This window comes from Colobus angolensis, unplaced genomic scaffold (assembly GCF_000951035.1).
Source record: "Colobus angolensis palliatus isolate OR3802 unplaced genomic scaffold, Cang.pa_1.0 Scaffold464, whole genome shotgun sequence".
NCBI classification, from domain to species: Eukaryota; Metazoa; Chordata; class Mammalia; order Primates; family Cercopithecidae; genus Colobus; species Colobus angolensis.
Window position 1 is genome coordinate 1,085,478 of NW_012118088.1, and position 26,976 is coordinate 1,112,453.

Sequence of the window (26,976 nt, forward strand, 5' to 3'; positions counted from 1 at the left end):
CATGCCTATGATAAAGTTTAATTTATAAATTAGGTATATTAAGAGATTAACAACAACTAATAATAAAATAATAAAACAGAACAATTATAATGATATATTGTAATAGTTATCAGATTTTGGTCCCTCTCTCAAAAATACCTTATTGTACTGTTCTCACCTATTTTTGTACTGTGGCTGACCATGGGATAAGTAAGACTTTGGAAAGTGAAATCTTGGAAAAGGAGGGGGACTACTGTATACCTAGAAGAGGAATTGCTGAGTCATATGGTAGTTCGAGTTTTAATTTTTGTGGGAATCCATAAGACTTTAAGTTTCCCAATTACAAGGCCTTCTATTATAACGAATTTCAGGAACTTTGATGGCTTCCTAGGGGTTACTGTACTGCCTAGATTCTCAGAGGAGAAAACTGAAGCTCAAGTAGTTTGTAACTTCAAGCACATAACCTGATGATACACAGAGAAGATGATACTTGTGAGGCCATTAGGGTAAACAGAAGAGGCCACTCACAGGTGAAGATGGCAATCCCAGAGAGTCGAGTCTAGTCACCCATTTCCCCGTAGCCTGTTTCCATCACACAGGTTGAGTGGTTCTGCTGTTAGAATTGGGGCTTAGTTCACTGTTTTTCTCCACAATCTACGTAGTAGACATGATTTTTGTGTTGTTGGGTGGTATTAAGTAATAATACCAGGATTCTAAATGTGCTACAGTAGTTTTTTATGAGATATTTAGAAGGCACATATACACTAACCTCTTTAAAATAGAAGCGTAGGTTCATACCGATTAAGAATTTACTAATGGCGGGTGTTTTTCTTCCTGTGGAAGATGTCTTTAAGCTATGTAACAAATAAGATTTGTAGCTCTGCACTAGCAGGATGAAAAAAAAATGGCCTTCCACTTTCATGGGAAATAGTTCATAAAATGATTATTTTTAGGTAGATCATGTAACAAAGTCACCATTTTTTCTTTCCTCCTATTGTGAAAAGAAAATGATTTCCATAGATTTATACATGTAAGTCTAGACTTAGGTACTCAGGGAGGCTATGAAGAATGCTAAGGAGACCCCTTTTGGCTTTAGGCAAGGATTATTTCTAACAAATGTAGATTTGTTGCTTTTAAATACTAATAAACTGTTAAATTTGGTAGAAATGAAAGATTTTATACCTTCACATGTCTGATGAGACTGATCTGCAGGACAAAGGAAACAGGAAGTAGATATGAAAAAAAATTAGTTTAATGGCTGTGAAATAATTTTTAAAGTGGTTAATCTGTAGTTAGCCTTTATTTTTAGAGAGTTTGTTTTTGCCCTTATAATTAAGATGAAAATAATATATACTACAAGGAACACTTGTTTGGGGGTCAGATTGGGTTTTAAATTTCACCTCTGCCATTTAGTAGACGTTTGAGCATGAATAGCTTTCTGAACTGTATTTGCCTCATCTGTAAAATGGGAAGAATATTTCAAATTTATGGAATCATGATGAAAATTAAGAAATAACAGATACATTGCCTGGCATCTAGCTGATACTTGGTAAATTTTAATATCCACCACTGTGGTTTTGCAATATCCTAGCAACCTTTCAGCCGCTTGAAATGACGTGCTAGCAGTTTCTCCAGTTAATTCAGGGTTCCTCCACACCCAGAAGTGATTTGCTTTTTCTTCCCATTAAAGTAGAACCCAGCCCAACAAAGGTGAATCACAGTGCAGTGCAAGGAATATGTCTTAAAACATGAGGATGGGATCTATCAGCTTCATAAATTTGGCGGGCCAAAATTGGTGTCTTTTCTTTGACTTGTATGTATTTACCATGCATAATCACTTGTACTTTTTTCTTTTTATCTTTTTTTTTGCTTTTTTTAAGATGTAGTCTCACTCTGTCGCCCAGGCTGGAGTGCAATGGCACAACCTTGACTCACTGCAACCTCCACTTCCCAGGTTCAAGTGATTCTCTTGCCTCAGCCTCCTGAGTAGCTGGGATTACAGGTACCTGTCACCATGCCCAGCTAATTTTTGTACTTCTAGTAGAGATGGGAGTTCAGTATGTTGACCAGGCTGGTCTTGAACTCCTGACCTCAAGTGATCCAACTGCCTCGGCCCCCCAAAGTGCTGGGATTACAGGTGTGAGCCACCGTGCCTGGCCACGCTTTTTTCTTTTTATGAATTGCCCATCCTTATTATTTGCCTGTTTAGTTCTTGGGCCTAGAGTTTTCATTAACAATTTACGTGAGCTCTTTCTATAGTAAGCTCATTAGCATTTCATCAGATGTATTTGATGCAAATATTTCCCACATTATGGACCATATCGTATATATGAAGTCATTCTGAGGATGAGGTACGAGGCAAGAATATCTAAATTTTGCCTAATCCCAGGCACCCTATCAGGAATACATACACTGAAGATGCAAATACATGTTCAGAAGGAGGAAGGCAAAATTAAATCACATTTATACTATTAGCTTAGACTTCAGTCCTAAACGCTAGTGTGTTGAATGCTTCTCTGCATTAGATTTAGTATCCTTAAACTAAAACATATCTTTCCTTAGGTAAGGGAAAGTTGAGGTGAGGAGGGTTGGGAAGAAACAGAATGGATCCCTTTAATTTGTTCTAAAGATAAGTATTTTCCAGTTTCTCTTTTAAATTGGAATATACACACTTGAAAAAATACACATCAGTGTTTTCTCTATTTTATCAAATGTATTAATTTTTTATTTTTAGAGTTCTTGACTAATTTCTACACTGAGGAAACATACCATTTTTCCAGATTTAGAAAATAGTTTGCCCATGTTTTGTAAAAGCTTTCAAAATCTGTAGCATTTTACAGTATTTTTGTTTTGTTTTGTTTTAAGATGGAGTCTCGCTCTTTTGCCCAGGCTGGAGTGCAGTGGCGCGATCTCGGCTAACTGCAAGCTCTACCTCCTGGGTTCACGCCATTCTCCTGCCTCAGCCTTCTGAGTAGCTGGGACTACAGACGCCCACCACTGTGCCTGGCTAATTTTTTTTGTATTTTTAGTAGAGACGGGGTTTCACCGTGTTAGCCAGGATGGTCTTGATCTCCTGACCTCGTGATCCACCCTCCTGGGCCTCCCAAAGTGCTGGGATTAGAGGTGTGAGCCACCGCGCCTGGCCAGTATTGTTTAATTTAGCTGAACTTTATTTTTATACTGTATATTTGGGACTTTTTTCCTAATTTAAAAAATCAACTAACCATTCTGTATTTCTTAACTAATTAATATCTTCAGTGATTTAATGACAGTTCCTTTATTATATAACTCTAGGGAATTAAAAACTCAGTGGGAACTAACTTCTACTTGAATGTTCAGGTATTATGTTTATATTTTTTCTTATTTTTAAATTTTGAGTCACAAATGGAAGCTGAAGCTCTCTAGAGGTTGCCACAGTGTCTTCCAGAACCGTTTTCCAGACTTACTCAGACATGAGAACCCCATGTGATACTTGTTTTTAAATATATGGATTCTGATTAGTAAGTGTAAGACTGAAGAATCTTTTGCTTCTAAACAGTTCAAATAAGCAAATTTGAAGAGGGCCATTCTGTACTTTTATGTTATGGAGGAGAGATTAATAGGCAGTCTGAATTTTTTTCTTTTAAAAGGTGTGCCTGGGCCAGGCATGGTGGCTCACGCCTGTAATCCCAGCACTTTGGGAGGCCCAGGCAGGCATATCATAAGGTCAGGAGATTGAGACCATCCTGGCTAACACGGTGAAACCCCATCTCTACTGAAAATACAAAAACAAAATTATTCGGGCGTGGTGGTGGGCACCTGTAGTCCCAGCTACTCAGGAGGCTGAAGCAGGAGAATGGCGTGAACCAGGAGGCGGAGCTTGCAGTGAGCCAAGATTGTGGCACTGTACTCCAGCCTGGGCAACAGAGCAAGACTCTGTCTGTCCCAAAAAAAAAAAAAAAGAAAAGAAAAAGAAAAAGGTGTGCCTGAACCTGGGAAAGAGACCTTTGATCATCACAATTTGCTGAATTACGCATTTGGGCAAGACTCAATGACTCCATTAACCAAAGATTTTGAAAATAGCACATTGTGAATATTGTGAATATCCTCCATCTCAGAAAGAAGATTCTGTGCTTTACAACAGACATAACTTGCTCATTTTGTTGAAGAGCAAAATTTTTGTAATTGGGCCATTTCATCTGGAATTTCATTAGTGAAAAAGCTCTGGGAAATACATTATTCAATGATCTTGACCTGGAGGAGTGTATCAAGACAAATCAGCTGAGTTTCTCTTTGTGTTGGTAATTTAAGGTGGTTAGTATGGGTAGAAGATAGAGTCCTGCTGGCCGCAGTGACTCATGCCTATGATCCCAACACTTTGGAGGCAGAAGTGGGTGGATCCCTTGAGGTCAGGAGTTGGAGACCAGCCTGGCCAACATGGTGAAACCCCATCTCTACTAAAAATAAAAAAAATTAGCTGGGCTTGGTGGCTCGTGGCTGTAGTCCTAGCTACTCAGGAGGTCCGAGGCTCGAGAATCGCTTGAACCCAGGAGGCAGAGGCTGCAGCGAGACGATAACGCGCCATTGCACTCCAGCCTGGGTGACTCAACGGGACTCCATCTCAAAAAAAAAAAAAAAGAAGAAGAAGATGATAGAGTCCCTTGAGGAAGCAGAGCTAGGTGCTTCCCTGAGGCTCAGGAAAAAAAATACTTCCTGATTTTCTAGCATTTCTGAAGTGAATTAAAACTAAGTCATTTCAATTTAACATTTGTTTTAAATTTGGTATCTAATTTTTAACTGATTAAGATATCTTGCTGTTTGGCATTTTTTTCTTGGGAACTTTTCAACAGAAATACTAAAACTTGCTTGTGTAACATATATATACAGTTATATTTGATATCAGTTTTTAAACCTTAGTTTTTAGCCGTTTAATTCAAATGGGTTGCTAAGAATTGGCAAAAGTTAATGGATTGGCAAACATTTAGTATTTCCAGATCAGCTACTAGCACTTAAAGTTGCAGCCATGTACTGCAACAGAAATTCTAACACTACATCTTACATGTATCACCTTAAAAACTAGACTTCCCCTCTGTGCCCCTTAGCATTCCACAACTGACCGAAGTTAGTACTGGGCAAGGGATGTATATTATACAGAGGAAGTATGTTCTAAATCATCCAGTATGCTTATTAATGAGCAAGAAGAGGATTTTTTATAGAAGTACAGTGTTTGGCTATGTTTTAAATAAGTTTAATTTATGAACTCATTTTCATTGAATAGAGCTGCACTTTGCATTGTTCAGCTACTTCTCTGTCCCTTGCAATCCCTTAAAATATAAAGAGATCGAATTCAAGTTTATTGGGCCTCAAATACACGTTGGAAGAAGCTGGCAAGCAGTACTTTCAGAGCAGTAAAATGACACTATGCTTTTCCTCCATTTTCTCCTGAAAGCTGCAGAGTGGGAAAGCAACAGAAGTTGGAAACACCTTTCTTTGGAATTTTCTTGATGTAGAGAATTTTCTAATCTACTTTGAAGTTTCATCAGGTTTGTGACTTTTGAAAATCTGTGTCCCAGTGTGATAATGCTGCTGCTGTTCAGGAAAGCTGGAAGAACTGATTACACCCAAACTTATTTCCTCTCCCTCTGAGGATTAGGCAGATTCTTTCATGTGAAAAATTATTGAAAGCTACCTTAGTATTTTAGTGGAACAGCTAGAATCATTGATTTCAAAGTTTAAGATTAAAGAGAATACAGTTAGATATTAGAAATTAACAATAGAGAAGAAAAATATGTGATGTTGCCTGATAAACAGTTAAATTTTAAATATGCTAGGTTATATATTAACTTCTATCTATAAGGCTTTTATTTTCTGGCTCCTAAGAGTGTAAAATACTTGTCTGTAATATTTTAAAGAATTCTTGTTAAAAAATCTGTAGATGACACTTTTAAAAATATTTGAACAGTTGGTACTTTAAGGATTTTTTTAAGCATCAGGCATTCAGAGTTAACCTGACTGAGCGGTAGAAAGTTTGTCTTGTGATTTTTAAAAACCCTTCTTGATTTGTTAGTGAATTGTTTGAGTACACCTTTTTGTCTTGGTGATAATGCCTAATCTCATTTGAGAAGGTAAAAAAGAATTTTCTTAGGCGGGCACGGTGGCTCATGCTTGTAATCCCAGCACTTTGGGAGGCCGAGGTGGGCGGATCACAAGGTCAGGAGATCCAGACCATCCTGGCTAACACGGTGAAACCCCGTCTCTACTAAAAATACAAAAAATTAGCCGCATCGTGGCAGGCATCTGTAGTCCCAGCTACTCTGGAGGCTGACGCAGGAGAATGGCGTGAACCTGGGAGGCAGAGCTGGCAGTGAGCCGAGATCGCGCCACTGCACTCCAGCCTGGGCAACAGAGCGAGACTCTGTCTCAAAAAAAAAAAAAAATTTCTTAATTACAGTGAAAGATACTTAGGGAAATCCTATGTTGTTGCTCTTATTTGAGAATAACATTTTCTAACTGAAGAGCTTTCATTGGTACACTCCATCTTGTCTTCTAGGAGCTTAAGCTGATGGTTTTTTGTTTTCCTATATAATGACACATATAGAAATAGTAATTTTAGGTAAAGTTAAAGTTTGCCAAGAGAAGTATTAAAAAGCACTTCATATTTTATAGATATTCACTAAGTTATATTTTCTAGAGGTCAACTTAGCACTCCAGTCTGTTAAACTGACATCAAGTGTTAAAGCAGCATTTTGTGTACTGTATTTCCGCCAGTATTTTAGAAGATTTACAATGTAGCCAATATGAAAACTATTATACAAAGTTAAATAGTAGACTTTGATGGATAGGAGTAACGTAAGGGCTTCAGGTATTAAGGCATGGAAATTGATGTTTTGGGGATTAGTAGTATTCAAAGATGATTGTTGGCTGGTCCACATTTAAATTCTTGCTGTTAAACTCGTAGATAGTCAAAGTGAAGTTCATTAAATATTTTCTGAAATCAATGTATTAAGGTGACAAAGTATTTTAGACATTTAAAGAAGCGTTAATTAAAATGGTATTACAAACTTAGAACTTGGTATATTTAGAACTTTGCTTATATTGTCTATTCTTAGGTTTTCATGTGAATATAAGACAATTGCTATCTATTTTTTTCAATTAAGCTATTTTTTAAAAGTTTTAGACTTACAGAATGATATGTTTTTATATAAGAAATATCAAGAAAGCTTGTAGAATAGCAAAGCATAGCAAAAATTAATTTCTTTGTCTTATTGGTTGATTTCATTGTTTCACAAAGTGGGGGGTCCTGATTTGGAACACAGACTTGGAAAATGTAGGGTGAATTCTTTGACTAGATAATTTTTCCATTCTTAAAAGTTAAACTTGTTCATTTTTGGACCAGTTAAAATTTTTTCCCGTTTCTTTAAAACTGTGAAATAGATGGGTGGCGTCACAGTATGACCAAAAAAAAAAAAAAAAACCTAAAAATAGATTTATTTACTAGATATATATGTTTTATCCTAACGAAATGAAATTCCTTTCCATTAAAATCTTTCTCTCATATTATGGACCAGTGCAATCTCACGGCTAATTAGAGAACCTTCTTACATTAATGATCTCAATGGCTGGACTTGTCCTGCTCTCTCCATGCTGGCTATAGGCGTTTTTTAGAGCAGAGATTTATTTAAAACTATTGATGCATTCAGCAGCATACTAACCAGTGACCATCATTCTTACTCTTTCTCTTGATCATTCTTTCTCTTTTGTTTACTGGTTCTTCATTATTCCACCTCTTGAATGTTGATATTCCACAGTGTTTAATCCTCAGTATTGTTCTATCTTATTTTGTATAGATCCAGTCACTTTGTGTATGCCTGACATTTCCTGGATTATTTATTCAACCAGCGTTTGCTTTGCTTGGTTCAGGGAATGCTAGTGATAAAGTGAAGGAGAAATAAGAAACCAGCACTTACAGAGCACATTGACTGCATTATAAGGGATATGTAAGAGTTTCATCAGAATAGAGGAGGGCAATCTGGTTGTCATAACATAACATGCTTCTAAGATATGCCCAATCTGAGGGTGGGGGAGATTAGTTGTTTCCTAGGCAAAATGGACAAAAATATTTGCAAGAAAGGTATCAAGGCATTTTGGGCAAAAGAAATAGCTTGAAAGAGCGTGATACCTTTTGGGGAATTGCAGGTATTTGGTGTGGTAGAAGAGAATGCAATGAGTGTGGACATAGCAGGATATGAATCTGGAAAAAGGTAGGGAGAGGCCATGCCAAGGAGTTTAGAAAGAAGTTCCAAAAGTGGTTTTATGGTATAGATAATTTGGGGCAGATAGATGATAGATTTGGGGAGACGTGAAAGTGGTTGGGGCAGGGATCAAGACTTGAGCCAGGCTGGCAGTTCCATTAGGAGGTTTTTGTAAGAGTAAATTGTTGAGGGGCCTAAATCACAGGAGTGGCTTTGGAGACACAGGATGCATTTGAATTTTATCAAGGAGGTAATCTGTTGGGCCTGTTGACTGACTAGGTACAGGGGGGTAGGGAAAAATTGAAGAAGAAATTCCTGCTTGAGTAACTGTATAGATAGTTAAGCCATTACCTAAAATGAACGGTTTCTCTCCTGTCACTGACAGTTATAACTTGTTCTTGCCTTTACTTCGCTCCTTCTGTCTGCTGCTTAAACCCATTCTTGAGGTTTTGTCATTTCTTCTCCTACAACTGTTTTCTCACCTGTATGTTGAATCTTAAATCCATATTTTTAATCCAAACTTTTTTGAACTCCAGAACCATAAATTCAGTTGCATCCCGTGTGTGCATATCCTGTAGCAGTGGTTCTTGAAGTTTATCTGAGGACGGGATCCCTAGGAGGCTCCTCGAAACTCTTTCATGAGATCTATGAGGTCAAATCAATTTTCATAATAACAGGAAGACTTTATTTGTCTGTTTCACTTTTATTATGAGTATATAGTGGAGTTTTCCAGAGGTGACACAGTGTGGGATATCACAGCAAATTGGATGCAGGTGCATATGTGATAATCCACCTGTCTTCTGTTAAGCCAGATGTTAAAGAGACTTACAGAAATGTAAAACAGTGCCATGCTTCTCACTAATTTTGTTTTGGAAAATGCAATAATTTTTAAAAAATGTATCTGTGTTGATATGTAATAAGTTTATTTTTAACTCACTTAAAATATTTGTTTAAACTTTTATTATGGTAAATGTATATACAACACCCACAAATGAAACCTTTTGGAGTTCTCAGTGTTTCAGAGTATAAAGGACCTTGAGACCAAAACATTTGAGATGTGAGTCAGCGGAGGCAGTGTGGTTAGGTGCCTTGCCCATGGTCATATAACTAGTAAGTTGCAGAGCTGAGATTTGATTCCATCTAGTCTTTTGAACCTATACTTCTTGTCCTGGGACAGTTTAGGTAAGATTAATATTACTTGTTTCTTGAGGAACACACCCATCCACACACACCCCCTGTTATCTGAGCCTGGTGCATTTTATGTTGTGTTGTGTTATGTTATGTTATGTTATGTTATGTTATGTTATGTTATGTTATGTTATGTTATTTCATTCGTTCATTCAGGAGTTGGGGCCTTACCATGTTGCCCATGCCTGACTTGAACTTTTTGGCTCAAGCAGTCCTCCTGCCTCAGGACTACAGGCGTGTGCTGCTGTGCCTGGCTTTTGTATTTTTGTATGCCTGGTGTGTTTTGGAGGGATAAATCTTGGGAGACCCTTTCAGAGTTTCTGCTGTTATACTGTAGGACCTTCTATTCTTCTGTGAGCCTATTTTGGTAAATTACATTTGATAAAGCAGAGTTTGGAAAACTACAGTCTGCAGGTGAAATCTGGCCCATTGCCTGGTTTTGCATATGCAGTGTTATGGAATATAGTCACATCCATTTGTTTGCATTTACCTGTTGTCTGTGGCTGCTCTGGTGCTACAGTGTCAGAGTTGAGTGGTTGTCACAGACTCTATGGTCTGCAAAGCCCAAAATATTTACTGTCTCATCTTTACAGAAAGAACTTGCCGACCCCTATTGTACAACATAGTTCAATTTAGTTGGGTTTTGTTTTACTGGGATAGATTGTACGTAATATTTTCTTGTCTTTTGATAATCTCCACGTTTGAATTTGTGTCTTTTTCACTCCCGGTGCTATTTATATCTCTTGCTTTTATTCACGTTTGGGATGACCAAAATTTAGCCTGACTTATTGGTAACAGTGTTATGTTGGTGTTCCATCTTTTTTTTTTTTTTTTTTGAGACGGAGTCTCACTCTGTCGCCCAGGCTGGAGTGCAGTGGCCGGATCTCAGCTCACTGCAAGCTCCGCCTCCCGGGTTTACGCCATTCTCCCACCTCAGCCTCCGGAGTAGCTGGGACTACAGGTGCCCGCCACCTCGCCCGGCTAGTTTCTTGTATTTTTTTAGTAGAGACGGGGTTTCACCGTGTTCACCAGGATGGTCTCGATCTCCTGACCTCGGGATCCGCCCGCCTTGGCCTCCCAAAGTGCTGGGATTACAGGCTTGAGCCACCGCGCCCGGCCGGTGTTCCATCTTTTACTGTGCTCTGCAATAATTTAAATGCCATTAGGTTTAGAGATACATGTTTCTTTTTCTTTTTTCTTTTCTTGAAAGAGGGTCTTGCTGTTGCAAGGCTCTGGAGGGGGAGGTTGCAGTGAGCCAAGATCACACCATTGCACTGCAGCCTGGGCAACAAGTGCAAAACCCTGTCTTTAAAAAAAAACAAAAACAAAAACAAAAAACTATTAAAGGCTGGGTGCAATGGCTCCCAGCACTTTGGGAGGCCGAGGCAGGAGGATCACCTGAGATCAGGAGTTCGAGACCAGCCTGGCCAACATGTAAAACCCCATCTCTACTAAAAATACAAAAATTAGCTGGACATGGTGGCACACACCTGTAATCCCAGCTACTCCTCAGGCTGAGGCACTTGAACCAGGGAGGTGGAGGTTGCAGTAAGCCAAGATTGCACCACAGCATTCCAGCCTGGACAACAGAGCGAGACTCTTGTCTCCAAAAATAAGTATACACTAGTGAAAAAGAAAAAAGTGTGGTAGTATTAATCAGGGAAATTATCTGATCATGATAGATAACTTTCATAAATTTCTCTTATTTCTTCTTTGTAAACTAGTTAATCTATTTAGATTTCCTGCCTCTTCTATGGTCAATGTTAAATTACTCCCTCCTCCAGCTTTTCATATTTATAGATTTGAACATAAAGAAATATATTAATTTCAGAAGGTTTTTTCCATTTTCATTTTTTAATAAAGTTAACTATTTTTCATAGAAGCATGCCTTGGATTTATTGATTTACTTTTAAAGTCATTGATCACTCTTTTATGTTTACTAATTGTTTCTGTTTCCTTTACTTTAATGTGTGTGGGTGTTTTCCCCCTTCTTGAGTTGGATGCATTATGTTCTTGTTGGAAATAAGGCTATGAATTTTTTTTTTGAGCTCTGGTTTAGCTGGATCTCAAAATGTATTGTATGCAGTGTTTTCAGTATTATTTTCTTGGTAACCCTGTAGTTTCGTGTTTATTTCTTCTTCATCTTGAAATGTACTTTTTTCTTTTTCTTTTCTGTTTTTAGCTGAAAAATTTGTGTTATGCAATTGAAATTTATTTAAGGCAGATTTTTATTTGCTAGTTTTATGATTTTAGTGACATTACATTGTAATCCAGCAATATCCACTGTATTATTTCTAGCCTTTGCAATTTATTGATGTTTTCTTTGCTGTTGTATGGCATGTATGTGCACGTTAACTTCTTATGATTGTTTCATGGACATTTGTCAAAAAGATGTTATTTGTTTTCAAGGTACATGGCTTTGCTTTTTTCTGGTTTACTCTGTCTCCATTTATTTTACATGTTTTGATATTATGAGACTTGGCATATAAAAGTGCTTAATTGCTCATGTCTTTTTAGTTTCTTTTATTATGAATATGAAATTTCTCTTATCCTTTATAATGCTTTTCTCTTTGAATTTTATTTTGTCTGATATCAGTATTTTCATTTTAATTTTCTTAGCCTTTCTTGGTTGTATATCTTCCTCTCTACTTTTTTTTTAAACCTTGCTGAGTTGTTTTGTTTAAGAGTGCTTTTTGCAAAGTTTACTAAGTTTGTTTTTCCTTTCTTAGTTTGAGGCTTTATCTTTTAGCTAGTGAACTTAACCCATTCACATTTATTGTGATACAGGTATTTTGGGGCTTCTATTTAGCATCCTAGTTTGCATTAACCAGAACTTTGAAATTTTTTAAAATTCCATTTTCCGTGTCTGCTGAATAGATGAAGTTTTCTAATTTTCCTTTTCCCCCCCTTCCAGTGGTTTGGGTGATTATGAACATAGTTAACATTTTAACTACACATACATCATAGCCAGTATTAGTATTGGTATTTGTTACTTAGCAACCCCCACCTGTGTTCACTTTTTAATCCTTCACTCATTACTTCTGTGTCTTATTTTATATCTAAGATTGTACTTCAGATTAGCTTCATTTAATAATCAGTGGTTACATTATCTTGATGTCTTTACTGGTTTTAATGAAGTTTTCTGCCCCGGGAAATGAATACCTATCTCAGCTTTGTTTTCCACGTGGTACTTTACTGATGCGAAATACAGCATTTACTTGAGTTTGAGGTAGAGGTGAAGTTGCTGGGTGACAAGTATTGATGTTGCTTCTGAACCTCTGGTCACCTTTGATTTAGTGTTAGGTTCTTATACATGCCTTCATATAGATCATTCACAGTTTTTGTATATAGGTTATCTTCTGGTTCTTTGATAAATAAAAAGCATCTTCCTGCTCCTTTCTCACACACCTGGTTTGGGCATAAAATTGTCACAATGTTATTTTTTAATACTTAGATTTTTAAAGTAATGAAGTGGCAACAAACCTGTATTACAGCAGCGGGTAACTACCACTTTAAGTTGATACTCGATTGCCAAATGCCACGCTGGGTCCAGTACTAAGCATGTAAAAGCTAAGTAAACTTTTTTAGGTTCCTTATAATATTACATATATAGTTGTCCCTTGGTATCTGTGATACATTGGTTCCAGGACCCCCAACAGATACCAAAATTCATGCATGTTCAAGTCCCGTATATAAAATGGTGTAGTATTTGCATATAACCTACACACATTCTCCTATATACTTTGAATCATCTGTAGATTACTTACAATACCAAATATAATGTAAATGCTGTGTAAATAGTTGCATTGGTGTTTATTTGTATTTTTATTTTTGGTTTGTTTGCTTAGTATTTTTGATCCATGGTTGGTTGAATCTGTGGGTGGGGCACACACAGATGTGGAGGGCTGCCTGTACTTTATCTTCCTTAGGTTTCAGAGGTACTTTAGAATATTCTAGTGCCGTATTGTCCTCATGAAGTGTTTTTGATAGCCAGTATCTGCTTATTACTACATGAGGCACACAAAGGAATATATGTTATTGTTACATATTAGAAGCATTATATTGTCTGGGAGACAAAATTTTCACCAATAATTAGGCCTAGAAAGCACTTTGCCCCAATTATCAGTAAGAGACTTGTCAGTGAGCATCAAGAATGAAAGCATTATAAACAGTAGATGGAATGTTTGTAATTTTTCACTGTAATTCTTCCTGAACTACAGTTCGTATTACTTTAGAAAAATTGAAGTGACACAAAAAAAAATAAGAGGCCAAGATCATATATTATGTTTAAAAAGTATAAATGACATAGAGTAAATTTAACAGATGTTCAGAGAAGGAAGAAAATGGGGAGACCAGTTTCTTAGGTGAAGGGGGGCTAGAGCTGAGAGTGTGGAAGAGGAAGTTGATGGTTATTGTAAACTCAGGTGACCAAGGGTTTAATGACATCATCGTATCTATTGTAGGCATTTGATAAAGATTTCTTTTGGACACAATTAATAACTTCACTTCTGTTTACTGAGTGGTTACAACACCCTGGGCACTTGACCAAGACTGTTCCTACTTTATAGAGGAGAAAGACACAGAGGTAACTCAGATGGTGAATGGTGGGCTGTTTTAATTCCAGGGTGGGAGCTTGAATGGAGATTTTTTCTGAGTGTCCTCACCAGTAACATGGGGGTGTTTCACTTCACTTATCTGACAGTGGTATCTGTGAGGATACATTAAAAAATTTCATAGAAACATTCAACTGCTACCAAAGTATAAGGTGGTATTGTGTCAGTCATTAATGAATAGCCACTGTTTATATAGCCTTATGTTCTGTGTTTTATAAACATGAAGACATTTAACCTTAGGATAGCTCTGCAAGGTGTAAGTACTATCTCTATTTTACCGGGAAAACAGCAGGCTCAGTTAGGTTTATACAACTTGCCCAAAGACACAAAGCTTGTAAAGGCAGGGCTGGGGTTGAAACCTGGCACCAAAAGCTCATACACCATGCATCTCTGTACTTCTCCAGCTGGGTTTACTTACACTGGCTTAAGGCATTTCCATCAGTTTTCTTTCTTTACACTCTTTTATGAGTCAACAGTTTCCCTATTTGCAGTTTCTGATTTATTTTTCAGATTTAAGATAGAGCATCCAGATTATTTCTCTGATTTTGATTCATCTCATAGATACGTTATCTTTGTCTTTACTTCTATGTTCTGAGTTTGTCTTACACGATTCAGATTTTACATTTTTACATTGTTAACTTTGGCTTTTTGTAAGAAAACCAGCAGGTTGTTTTCTAACCTTGTGTTGTTCTTGTGTTGTCTTCCGAAGATGAAAAATAGAGACCAAACACGTTAACAATGAGGCAGAATAAGAACAGTTGCCAGGGAATAGAGGATTCTCTTAGGACTACTGAAAATTGGCCACATTTGTTCTTTGAGTCATTGCGAGTTCCCTGGTTTTGTAATGATCAGATGATGATGTCTTTGACCAGAGTGTAATGTGGGAAAAGGGATAGTAAACATGAGTTGTTGTCTTGGCCAAAAGTCCTTGGGCCCTTATTGGATAGGTAGTTAGCAGAAGTGAAATTTGACTCTTGGCAGTGACATCTCCTAACAAAATTTGAGCCTGTAAATGAGGATATCCCTGCTCACGGAAAGATTCTGTTTTTTTTAGGATTATTTTTCTTAGTGCCTTTGAATTTAGATGGCTTACTTTGGAGGTACACTTTACTGGCTAATGTTTTCCACCCCTTTTCTTTTGTTGGGATTAGTGCCAGAACAGATAAAGCCCAGTGTAAGCCAGCCTCAGCCTGCCAACTCTAATAACGGCACTTCCACAGCAACCAGCACTAATAATAATGCCAAGCGAGCTACAGCCAACAATCAGCAGCCACAGCAGCAGCCGCAGCAGCAGCCACAGCAGCCGCAGCAGCAGCCACAGCAGCCGCAGCAGCAGCCACAGCCGCAGCAGCCACAGGCCTTGCCTCGGTATCCTCGTGAAGTACCTCCACGATTTCGCCACCAGGAACACAAACAGCTTCTAAAGAGGGGTCAGCATTTTCCTGTCATAGCAGCAAACCTTGGATCTGCTGTTAAAGTGTTAAACAGCCAGTCAGAAAGCAGTGCTTTAACAAATCAACAGCCACAAAATAACGGAGAGGTGCAGAACAGCAAAAACCAGTCAGGTGAGAGAAGGCATTTCTTACGAGACTCACACCTTATCATCGTTAGCTGTATAGCAAGTTAATAAATTTGTAACTTTTTGGTGATGTATTTGTATTCATCAGTATCTGGACTTTAATATAAGAGTTCTTTATAGGGAGTTATGAATGGGGAATCTTAAAATATTTCCTGTAAGTTACCTACTTTAAAATGATTATTTTACTTATTCTCCCTTCAGGTTCTGCCCATTTTAATAAGGAGCTTATAGCTAAAGTTGACTGTAAGACTGTAGCCAAAATTGAGCACCCTTCCCCCCAGGCCATGTGCTGAGCAGTTGTACATATTATTGCAATTTAATGTTCAACAATATTAAATTCTGTCTTTACTTCTATGTTCTGAGTTTGTCTTACACGATTCAGATTAGTTCTTAACCTCCACTTTCAGTAGAGGCAGCTGACACACCAAGACATTAAGTAACTTGCCCAAGCTCATTCAGTTACCACATGCCATAAAAAGACTGGCACTCATGGAAATTATATTCAAACAGAGGAAATGCATTTAGTTATTTGCCTCAGAGTGACTTCTCTGAGCTTGATAGTGATTGTGAGGCAGAAAATAAATCTAGTATGTGATTACAAGTTTTCTCAAAGCCCAGTTTGTTTCAACATGTTCTGGAAAGTTTTGATGGTCTATTAGTCCGTCCATTCATTCATTTATCCAACTATTTTAAAGTTCTACCACAAGCCAGATAGAGAATTAGGTGCTAGGGTTGAGGGGGGGAATCAAGGTGCCCTTACAAAAATACAATTCTAGAGGCAGTATAGCATACTGATAAAGAAGGAAGTCTAGAATCAGACTGCGGCCTTGCATCCTGGTGCCCCCATATCCCAGTGTGTGTGACCTTGGGCAGGTTACTTAATTGCTCCATGTGCCTGAGCAGTCTTTCCTAACTGTCCCAGGTTGTACTCACTTTCTGCACCTGTGCTCTCTTTTATATACCAAGAACTACTCTGTACATTGTAATATATTATGGTATTCACGGTGAATAAGTAGCAGATCCTGGACTCACATCAAGATCTGTTTGACTCCAAAGCTATGCTCGTAACCACCATGCTATGCTTTGGCACCATACAAGATGTGATAGGTAATGAGGAAGAGGACACAAATGTGAGTTTTCTAGCATAGGCACATTGTTATTGGAAAGGATACAAATTTAAGTCATTGTCCTGAGTTAATATTTACTCCCTAATTTCCCAGCACCTTATTACCTGTATGAGCTTAGCCACATAACACATCTGACCTTCTTTGCTAATCTGTAAAACAGTAGTACCCAACCCTATAAGGTTGCTGTGGGGACTTAATTATATGGCATGTTATTAAAGGAGCTAGATTAATGCCTGATATCTAGGTGCCAAATAAATTATCTTCCTAATAACTCTTATAGAAGGACCTGCACTTCTCAAGAAGAGTTTGGTTTAGACATACTAGATCTAGTGCCAAGTAGTAGGCAATTAGTAATTTGAAGTTCACCTGGGAAGTCAGGTTGGAAGCAAATGTATTGGTCATCAGCATGATGAAAAATGCGGTTAAAAACTTTGGGAGAGGTTAGTTATACAACAAATGATGGAGTACCTGCTGTGAGCTAAGCAAGGTGGAATGGCACTGAACAAAACAGTGAAGTGGGATAGTATATTTAGAAAATATGTCAAATATGCCTTTTCACTTGGGGAAATGAAAGGTGCCTGTTTTTGAAATGGAAACAACAGAAGTGTAAGAATCTTGCTTCTCAAAAATAACTCTGAGTCAAAAATATCAAAAGTGTTACAAGTGTGCATTCAGATGAGAAGAAGCCCTCAGGTGTGGGCATAGGAAGAAGTCTTCAAAAAAAGGCTGAGAAGGAAAAACATCCTGCCTATTTCTAAAAGAATTTTACCAGGGTGGACTGCATTGATGTGGAGGCTAAGTTGGAAGTGAGGAGGGTGCAGCAATCTAACTGAAGCCTGGATTCAGTCTCAAAAAACAACTAGAAAATGCAGATGATGAAACCAAGGCATTCCAAAGAAGAGCCAGATTTGTACTTTTGTCTCTTAAAAAATTTGTGAATCCCCACTTACCAGCATATTTTACATATTTACATTAAAACATCTTTCTAGGTGTTACTAGGATTGGTAATAGAAACTTTAGCTTGCAAAATAGACCAGAAGAGTTAGTGAAGGCTTCTTATGAGTTAGGTATATCCAGCTCCTACCAAGTTATTAATATTAATGACGATATAGTGGCTAATCCTTATGGAGTGCTTACTGTGTCCACACACTACTAACTTACTTAATGCTTCTTTTACAGAGTAGATAGTATCATCTTCATTTTACAGATTAGGAAGTAGCCTAGAGGCCAGTGAAGAACAGGGTACTAGATAGTATAAGCAGCGTGCACAGTAGCCCAGAAACATGATCATTCTTTGTTGTGAACTACATGTAGTTCAGAATTGGGGAAACATAATGTTAGCTTGGTTTTTTTGTTTTGTTTTGTTTTGTTTGATCCATTTGTATTTGGCTTTTTTATGTTCTCGTTTTTAATTTTTTTAGAATCCTGTGCTAGTCAAACTAGACAACTCTGCAGACTAGCCCTGGGCTGCCAGTTTGGGGCTGGGCCTTAGACACTTATTGATGGTTTAAATTGGGACTTGAGACCTCTTTTTTGCAGTTGACCACTTAGAGCCCAAAGGGGTGAAATAACTTTTAATATCGGGGCCCACAAACCATGTAGTGAGAGTGAAGGCTTTGGGGGGACCAGTAAGCTCAACAGGAGCAATATTGTTCTTATTGTTCTTATAGGCCAAAGTGTTCTATCCCATTTTTTATCCACCTGACATGATTCATACAGAAAAGTTAAGAAAACTAGAATCGTGAACACTCATACACCCTCCACCCAAATCTGGTAGTTAACATTGTCCCATCTTGACACACATCTCTTTCTCTGTCTCATATATGCATACATGTGCACGTTATTGTTGAACCACTTAAAAGTAAGTTGCAAACACTGACACTTCAACTTTAATACTTCACAGGTAATTATCCTAAGAATAAGCATAGTCTCCTGTACAACCACAATACCATTATCACCGCTAAGTAAAAGAACAACAATATCTTCTAATAGTTTGTGTCCACATTTTTGCTAGTTGTCCCAAGAATGTATTGCTTGCTTGTTTGTTCAGAGTATGCTAGCGTTTATATAAAATATAAAGCATATAGAACACTATGTATTGCTTAGGGGATGAATTCAAATGTAGTAAGATATAAAGATTTACATGAGTGATTACCACTGGTATACCCACTGGGGAAGGAAAGAGAGAGAATACGAGTTTTTTCTGCCATACTAGTAATGTATTTCTTAAGGTGTATGGGTATATTTTATATTACTCTTTTATGGACTTTTCTATGTTTGAAATAGTTATTTTTTAAAAGAAGAAGACATTTGAGGCATAATGGTGAATGACCAGTAATTGGGATGTTTTAACCAAAAATGTTAACATTAAAGTTTCTGGAGATGTTTAAAGGTTAACATGCTGTCCATTCCATCCATCTCTGCTCTTGCATTGGGCTTTTAGCACGGTGTACATCCTTGCTGTCTTGCAGCTTCTGCTTGCTTGGAACTTGCACCTTCCCCTTGGATGATAAACAAACTCATATCTTCTCTATCCTTAAAAAAAATTTTCGTTAAGTCTCCGTACTCTTTTTTTTTTCTTTTTTTTGAGGAGACAGGGTCTCACTTTGTCACCCAGGCTGGAGTGCAGTGGCATGAACATGGCTGACTACAGCCTCAACCTCCCAGCTCAAGTGATCCTCCCACTTCAGTCAGTCTCCCTGAGTAGCTGGGACTACAGGCGTTTGCCACCACGCCTGGTGAATTTTTGTGTGGTTTGTAGAGATGGGATTTAGCCATGTTGCCCAGGCTGGTCTTGAACTCCTGAGCTCAAGCTGTCTGGCTGCCTTGGCCTCCTAAACTGCTGGGATTAGAGGCGTGAGCCACCATGCCCGGCAAAATCCCCATAGTCTTTTGAGGCTATTACAGAATTTCTCCCTCCCGCCTTTCAGTGTTATTGAAGGAATGGTCTGTACTTGTAGTCCTTATTGTATTACATCGGTGTCTCATAATCTGGCTTCTGCTCACTTGACTAAAATAACTCTATTGCTGAAGTCACTGATCTTCTGAATGTCAAATGCAAACCTTTTTGTTCCCTCCCAAGGCTTTGTTTCAGATCTCCCCACATTTTAGGTCCTCTTCTGGAAGTCTTCAGTTGACGTTGGGCCCCTCAAAACTCAGTATGTCCAAACTTGAACTCTTAGTGTTGCCCCCATACCACTTCCTCCTTCTGCATTCCTTTGCTCAAATAGTTGCCGCCCCCATTCATCCAGTCGCCCATCTAGAAACCTTGAAATCATGCTTTACTCTTCCCTCTTCTGTATGTCTCACAGGGTTACTGTACTCTGCTGATTTTAACTCTTTTTTATTTTTTTTTATTTTTTTTGAGATGGAGTCTCACTCTGTCGCCCAGGCTGGAGTACAGTGGCACGATCTTGGCTCACTGCAAGCTCCGACTCTGGGTTCACGCCATTCTCCTACCTCGGCCTCCCGAGTAGCTGGGATTGCAGGCGCGTGCCACTACGCCTGGTTAATTTTTTGTGTTTTTAGTAGAGACAGGGTTTCACCATGTTAGCCAGAATGGTCTCGATCTCCCGACCTCGTGATCCGCCTACCTCAGCCTCGCAAAGTGCTGGGCTAACAGGCGTGAGCCACCATGCCCAGCCAATTTTAACTCTTAAATACCTCCCACTTTTCTGTCCCCCTCCTTGATACTGCTGCTACCAGTTGCCCTGGTTGAGGTGTTCACCATCTGGTCTAGAGCAGCATCCCCAAGAAAGTCTTTTGTATCCATCTCCCTGTCATCTTCACCCCATCTCTCAAACCGGAAGCCAGTCATGATTCATGCATTGCATTTGGTTGTGGTATTACATTTGTCTTTTCAATTCTGGAACAGAGATTTGGGCCTATTTCAGTCCAGCTTTATTGGGAGATACCCACACCCATTCATTTACATAACGTCTGTGGGCCGCTTTCAAGCTACAATGGCAGAGTTAAATAGTTTTCACAGACCATCTGGCCTGCAAGGCCTGAAATGTTTAACTGGACCAGTGTAGAACAAGTTTGCCAAACCCTGAGCCAAAGGCAAGAATAACCAGAAGAGACATTTTGAATTTTGTACTTAAGAGTGATCTGAGGCCAGGCGTGGTGGCTCACACCTGTAATCCCAGCACTTTGGGAGGCCAAGGCGGGCAGATCACGAGGTCAGGAGATCGAGACCATTGTGGCTAACACGGTGAAACCCCGTCTCTACTAAAAATACAAAAAACAAAATTAGCCGGGCATGGTGGCAGGCGCCTGTAGTCCCAGCTACTTGGGAGGCTGAGGCAGGAGAATGGCGTGAACCTGGGAGGTAGAGCTTATAGTGAGCCAAGATCGCACCACTGCACTCCAGCCTGGGCGACAGAGCAAGACTCCGTTTAAAAAAAAAAGAGTAATTTGAAATTGTGCATCTAAGGTTTTCTCATATTCCCATCTCTCTCATACTCCTTGGAAACGTTGTAAAACATAAATATTATTTACTTTTGAAGCTCTTCCCTTTCTGGTGAAATTGAAAGTCTTTAAGGTAGAAAATAAATATTTAACTGTTTTGTTTGTTAGATGCTGTATATTTAGAAGAAAAATATTTGAATGTCCATGAATCTAAATTCTTCCTGAATAAGTGATGCTGTTTCTTTTCTCTTCTCTTCTCTTCTCTTCTCTTCTCTTCTCTTCTCTTCTCTTCTCTTCTCTTGAAACAGAGTCTCGCTCTGTTGCCCAGGCTGGAGTGCAATGGCACGATCTCGGCTCACTCCAACCTCCGCCTCCCGGGTTCAAGCATTCTCCTGCTTTGGCCTCCTGAGTAGCTGAGATTACAAGCGCCCACCACCATGCCCAGCTAATTTTTGTATTTTTAGTAGAGATGGGATTTCACCATGTTGGCCAGGCTGGTCTCGAACTCCTGACCTCAGGTGATCTGCCCACCTAGGCCTCCCAAAGTGCTGGGATCACAGGCATGAGCCGCCGCGCCCAGCCGATGCTGTTTTTTTATGTCACTAGAATTATCACCAGTCTTTGTTCAGCCCCCACATAACCTCTTTGATTTTTTTTGGATAGATGTTCTTTTATGTATGATTATTTATTTATGTTTTTTTAGTGTGGTACTGTTGGTGATCACACTTCTGTGGGTATTTTGTATGAAAGTAGGATGTTAATGATACTTTGGATTTCAAATATTTCTAAATAACGCACAACCTTCCAAATCTAAGTTTGCCTACAGCATTGCAGTGTATAAACATTTTGCATTACGCTCAGTAAAACTCAGCTGCCCCCTTTCTCCCCACTAGCACAGAGATTTGCTATTTCTCATTATTTCCTGGAAAAGCTGAGTGATAATACTCTACTTAGTGATGCTTCTCTATGTTTATCTTCCAGATCATTTACAGCACTGGGTCTTGTGTGTCTATAAGCACAATAAATTATCTGACTTCTTCCAAATCTGAAATAATCTCTGACTCTGAAACATATTAGTAATGATTCCTGACGAGTCCTATGCTTTTTACCCTTTCCGTTATAATAGTGTCTGTTCCCATCCCCTGCAACACATTTTGTTTTTTTTGTTGTTGTTGTTGTTTTGAGATGGAGTTTCGCTCTTATATAATGCCCAGGCTGGAGTGCAGTGGCATGATCTCGACTCACTGCAACCACCACCTCCTGGGTTCAAGTGATTCTCCTTCCTCAGCCTCCTGAGTAGCTGGGATTATAGGTGCCTGCCGCATGCCCAGCTAATTTTTATATTTTTAGTAGAGATGGGGTTTCACCCTGTTGGCCAGGCTGGCCCCAGACCCTTGACCTCAGTTGATCCACCCGCCTCAGCCTATCAAAGTGCTGAGATTACAGGAGTGAGCCACTGTGCCCAGCCAACACCTTTTATTTATTTTTATTTATTTATTCATTTTGAGACAGACTCTAGCTCTGTCACCTAGGCTGAGTGCAGTGGCATAGTCACAACTCACTACAGCCTCAACCTCCCAGGCTCAAGCGATCCTTCTGCCTCAGCCTCTCAAGGAGCTGGGACCCCAGGTGTATGCCACCACGCCCAGCTGATTTTTTTTATTTTTTGTAGAGATGGGGTGTTGCTAGGTTGCCCAGGATGGTCTCACTCCTGGACCCAACCAGTATTGCCTCCTCCGCCTACCAAAGTGCTGGGATTACAGGGATGAGCTAGAATGCCAAACAAATTTTTTTTTCTAAACTAAAACCTTTTTTATAACCCAGAATGCCTTGTAACTCACTATTGGTAACCCAATTTTTAAAATAATTTTTAATTTAGGTTTTGATCAAGTGGCTTCTAGATTAAAAATGGGATTTTAGTTAATAATATTTTAAAAGACAAACTTAGCCACCAAACCAGGTCATGACCAGAATCTGAGAACATTTTTCACTAACATTAAAGGTGATAGAACTCATTTGCAGAATATATTCAGGTGTTTGCTTTTTTGCTTTACTTTTGATGTATTCTAACATTAACAAGTGAAATCTGCCACATACGGTTTGTGTATAAAAAATACTTATTCATTGATAGCTTCATGGTTTCATCTTTTAATGTTTTAATCATTTGGGATTTTTAAAAATAGATTATCTCATTTTAAAAAGTTTTCCAAGTACTGAATATTCCCTTTCCCCACTGATTTAAAATGCTAATCCTTGAAATAGTATCTTTGACATATACTTGGATCTGTTTCTGGGTTACTTTTTCTGTTCAGTCAAAGTGCTGTCTGACAGTGCAGTGCTGTTCAACTATTTCCTGATAGTACAGATTTCCTTCTTCACAACCTCTTCTTTTGAAATCTTTTAGAGGGTTACTCTCCCATTTGCTTTACAGAATTTTTAAATCACTTATAATCATTTTTACAGACTCTTGTTAACAATTTCTTATAATTGAATTAAACTTAGAGCATTGTTACATCTTCATATCCAGTAACAAATTTCTTTACTTTCAAGTGTCTTCTATGGTCTGCAATAAAATATAATCATATGCAACTTTAAATATTTTTGCTAGCTTTATTCCAGTTACTTTATGGCTCTTAATGATTAAGATCTTTCCCCATCAACATTTTCTCCTGGATTATTTTTGGCATGTAGAAAGGAAATTGTTTTTTCATGTTGATCTTTTTTGCCTCTATCTGTTGTCTTTACCTCCCATTTTTGAGTCATATTTTATCAGTTAGTACTTCTAATACTGGACCGAATAGTAGTATTGATGACAAGTATTTTTGTCTTTTTCTCGTCATTATGGGAATACTTCTGGTGTTTCACTCTTGAATTCTGGATCCATTTCTTATTTTCCATTTGGGTAGTTTTGTTTTCGATGGCCAATCTTGTTTTCTTACTCCTGCCCTATGAAAGTGGCCACACACACACACACACACTTATGCATGCAAATAGTGGCAGCAGAAATACTTTTGCAGTAGTCCAGGAAAAGAAAGTGACAAGGGCTGGACTGTCTGAGATTTGGAGAAAAGGTGTATGGATTTTGGACTTGATGTTGTTTTGGATTTGCTGTGCACAGGGAGGAATAGAAGATAAATTCTAGGTTTTAGGAAACTTACTGAGATGAGAAAAACTTTTAAAGAAGCAGTTTTTGCCCCCTTTGGGAGGAGAGGAATTTACACTCTGTTGGAGTGTAAATCCAGAATTAGAAGATTCTGCTTTCAGAATATCTAAGGTATCTAAGATAGGGGATCTAAGGTAGAATATTCAGGTATCTTAAGTGGAAATTTTAAGTAAAGAAGTTATATGATTTCTCACTTTGTTCTTCATAAGAGAGATGTGGTGGAATGAAAAACATGCTTTGGAGATAGGACTGAAAGATGAATATCATTAGCATGCATTTATCAGTGATAATGGCCCTCATTTATTAAGCACGTAATATGGATCAGATATAGTACAGAGTACTTTTTTTTGAGACAGAGCCATGCTCTATTGCCCAGGCTGGAGTGCAGTGAGGCGATCTTGGCTCACTGCAAGCTCTGCCTCCCAGGTTCACGCCATTCTGCCTCGGCCTCCCGAGTAGCTGGGACTGCAGGCACCCACTACCACACCCGACTAATTTTTTTGTATTTTTAGTAGAGACGGGGTTTCACCATTTTAGCCAGGATGATTAACATCGCCTGACTTCGTGATCCACCTACCTTGGCCCCCTAAAGTGCTGGGATTATAGGCGTGAGCCACCGCACCTGGTCAGTACAGAGTACTTTTAATAATCCACACCACAGTTGTGTGAGATTGATACTAATACTGTTTCTTTTTTTTTTTTTTGAGACGGAGTCTCATTCTGTCGTTAGGCTGGAGTGCAGTGGCGCCATCTCGGCTCACTGCAACAACTTCTGCCTCTGCGGTTCAAGCAATTCTCCTGCCTCAGCTTCTCGAGTAGCTGGGACTACAGGGGCCCGCCACCACATCCGGCTCATTTTTTGTAGTTTTAGTAGAGACAGAGTTTCACCCTGTTGGCCAGGATGGTCTCGAACTCCAGACCTCGCGATCCGCCCATTTTGGCCTCCCAAAGTGCTGGGATTACAGGGGTGAGCCACTGCGCCTGGCCTGGTACTAATACTATTTCTACTTTAGAGATGAAACTAGGCACAGGGATTGAGGATCTTACCATGGTCACACAGCTAGTAAATGGTAGGAGTGTCTCTTAAACCCAAGCATTCTGGCTACCCAATCTGTGCTGTTAATCACTATGTCAAATTGACCCTAACAAGGCACTTATTTGCAGCCAGCACTGAGCTTAATGCTTTACATATGATGATACAATTAACAAAAGAACCAGGTTAAGAAGTATTGTTTATATTCTGGTTTTGCAGATAATGGTCATACAGAGTTTTCAGACTTGAATCTGGGTGTCTCTAGAGTCCTGTCTACATTCTTAGGCACCTTGCTTTATGAAGGATTCGGATGAATCCTGCCTTTCTCACTTAATTTTCCATAAATTAACCTGTGAACCTCAGTTTTGTCATCTGCAAGTGAAGGTAATGCCTATCCTCTAGGGTAGCTGTAAGGATTCAGTGATAAAAGTGCACACAAAGTTGTCAGACATAGTCCTGAATGCCAAACATTTGTTGATGGTGCCGGTGCAGATGTTAGTGTGTTGATTTGCTTATACCCAGTGAGTCTGACTTACTGTTACCCTTTATTTCATGAGAAATTCTCCTCATGGGCACTGAAAGATGGCAAATCTTCTTTCGCAGCTTTAGGAATCATTAAAGAAATGATTCTTAAACAAGGAGTGGAAATTAGAGTCATCTATGGAACTTTAAAGTGTATTATTTGATGAATTTATATCATTTCTGGTCTCTCTCCAGTCACTTTTCCAGACTCTTTCCAGCTCATCATCTTTTGCTGCTTAATGATTGTGCTTTGAGAGAAAATGATGCAAATTGAATCTGATTTTCCATTTTAGCAAATCACCTTAATAGTGACTTCTGTTTATCTCCTAGGCCTACAACCCATGAAGGTTGGCTCATTAGGTCTGGGACATTGCCTTGAACATGTATATTTAAAAGCACTACCTGTGATTCTGATTGGTGCTCTAGTAGAAAACGGCAATATAACCTGCCCCTCAAGGCAGTCGAAATGCACGTGGCTTATGCAGGTTAATGCCCCTGAGAAATGTCTACCTACCAGATCCTAAACCAAGTGTGAATTAAGAGTATGGGGAACTATCAGAAGCACTAGAACCGCCCTACCTGTGGTAAAATAACTAGATAGTAATACATAGCAGGAAGTCCAAGATTATAGGATTAAATAACTGGTCATCAAACGGCTCCAGTGTCAGAAGTTGATTTTTTGAGATCATAATAATTCTGTGATCTTCAGCATAACAATTAACCATTACTTTTCTGTCCTTTTATATAAATGTGGTTAGGAAGGTAAATTAAGAAAATTTTATGAGAGAAAGTTGAACTGAAAACATTGTTACTTGGATGTAATATTTCAGGTTGAAGATGGATACTAATGAAATGGAATGTAATGATAAAAGCTTTCAAATTCTTACCATTCTTAAAAATTTTTATAAACTTGTGGCCGGGCGCAGTGACTCACTCCTGTAATCCCAGCACTTTGGGAGGCCAAGGCAGATGGATCACAAGGTCAGGAGATCGAGACCATCCTGGCTAACACGGTGAAACCCTGTCTCTACTAAAAATACAAAAAAAAAAAAATTAGCCGGGCGTGGTGGCAGGCGCCTGTAGTCCCAGCTACTTGGGAGGCTGAGGCAGGAGAATGGCGTGAACCTGGGA

General features: G+C 38.8%; 1 protein-coding gene across 2 annotated transcripts in view; it reads left to right on the top strand.

The window, feature by feature from the left end:
- TNRC6A (trinucleotide repeat containing 6A) overlaps window positions 1-26,976 on the top strand; it is a 101,850-nt gene that overhangs the window by 36,653 nt on the left and 38,221 nt on the right. Inside the window, exon 5 of one of the 2 annotated variants that reach the window (XM_011958265.1) lies at window positions 15,163-15,576. In XM_011958265.1, the coding sequence (XP_011813655.1) occupies window positions 15,163-15,576 (414 nt within the window). Of the gene's footprint in view, window positions 1-15,095; window positions 15,577-26,976 lie in introns of those variants that run through there. The other variant, XM_011958266.1, reaches the window with a different exon arrangement.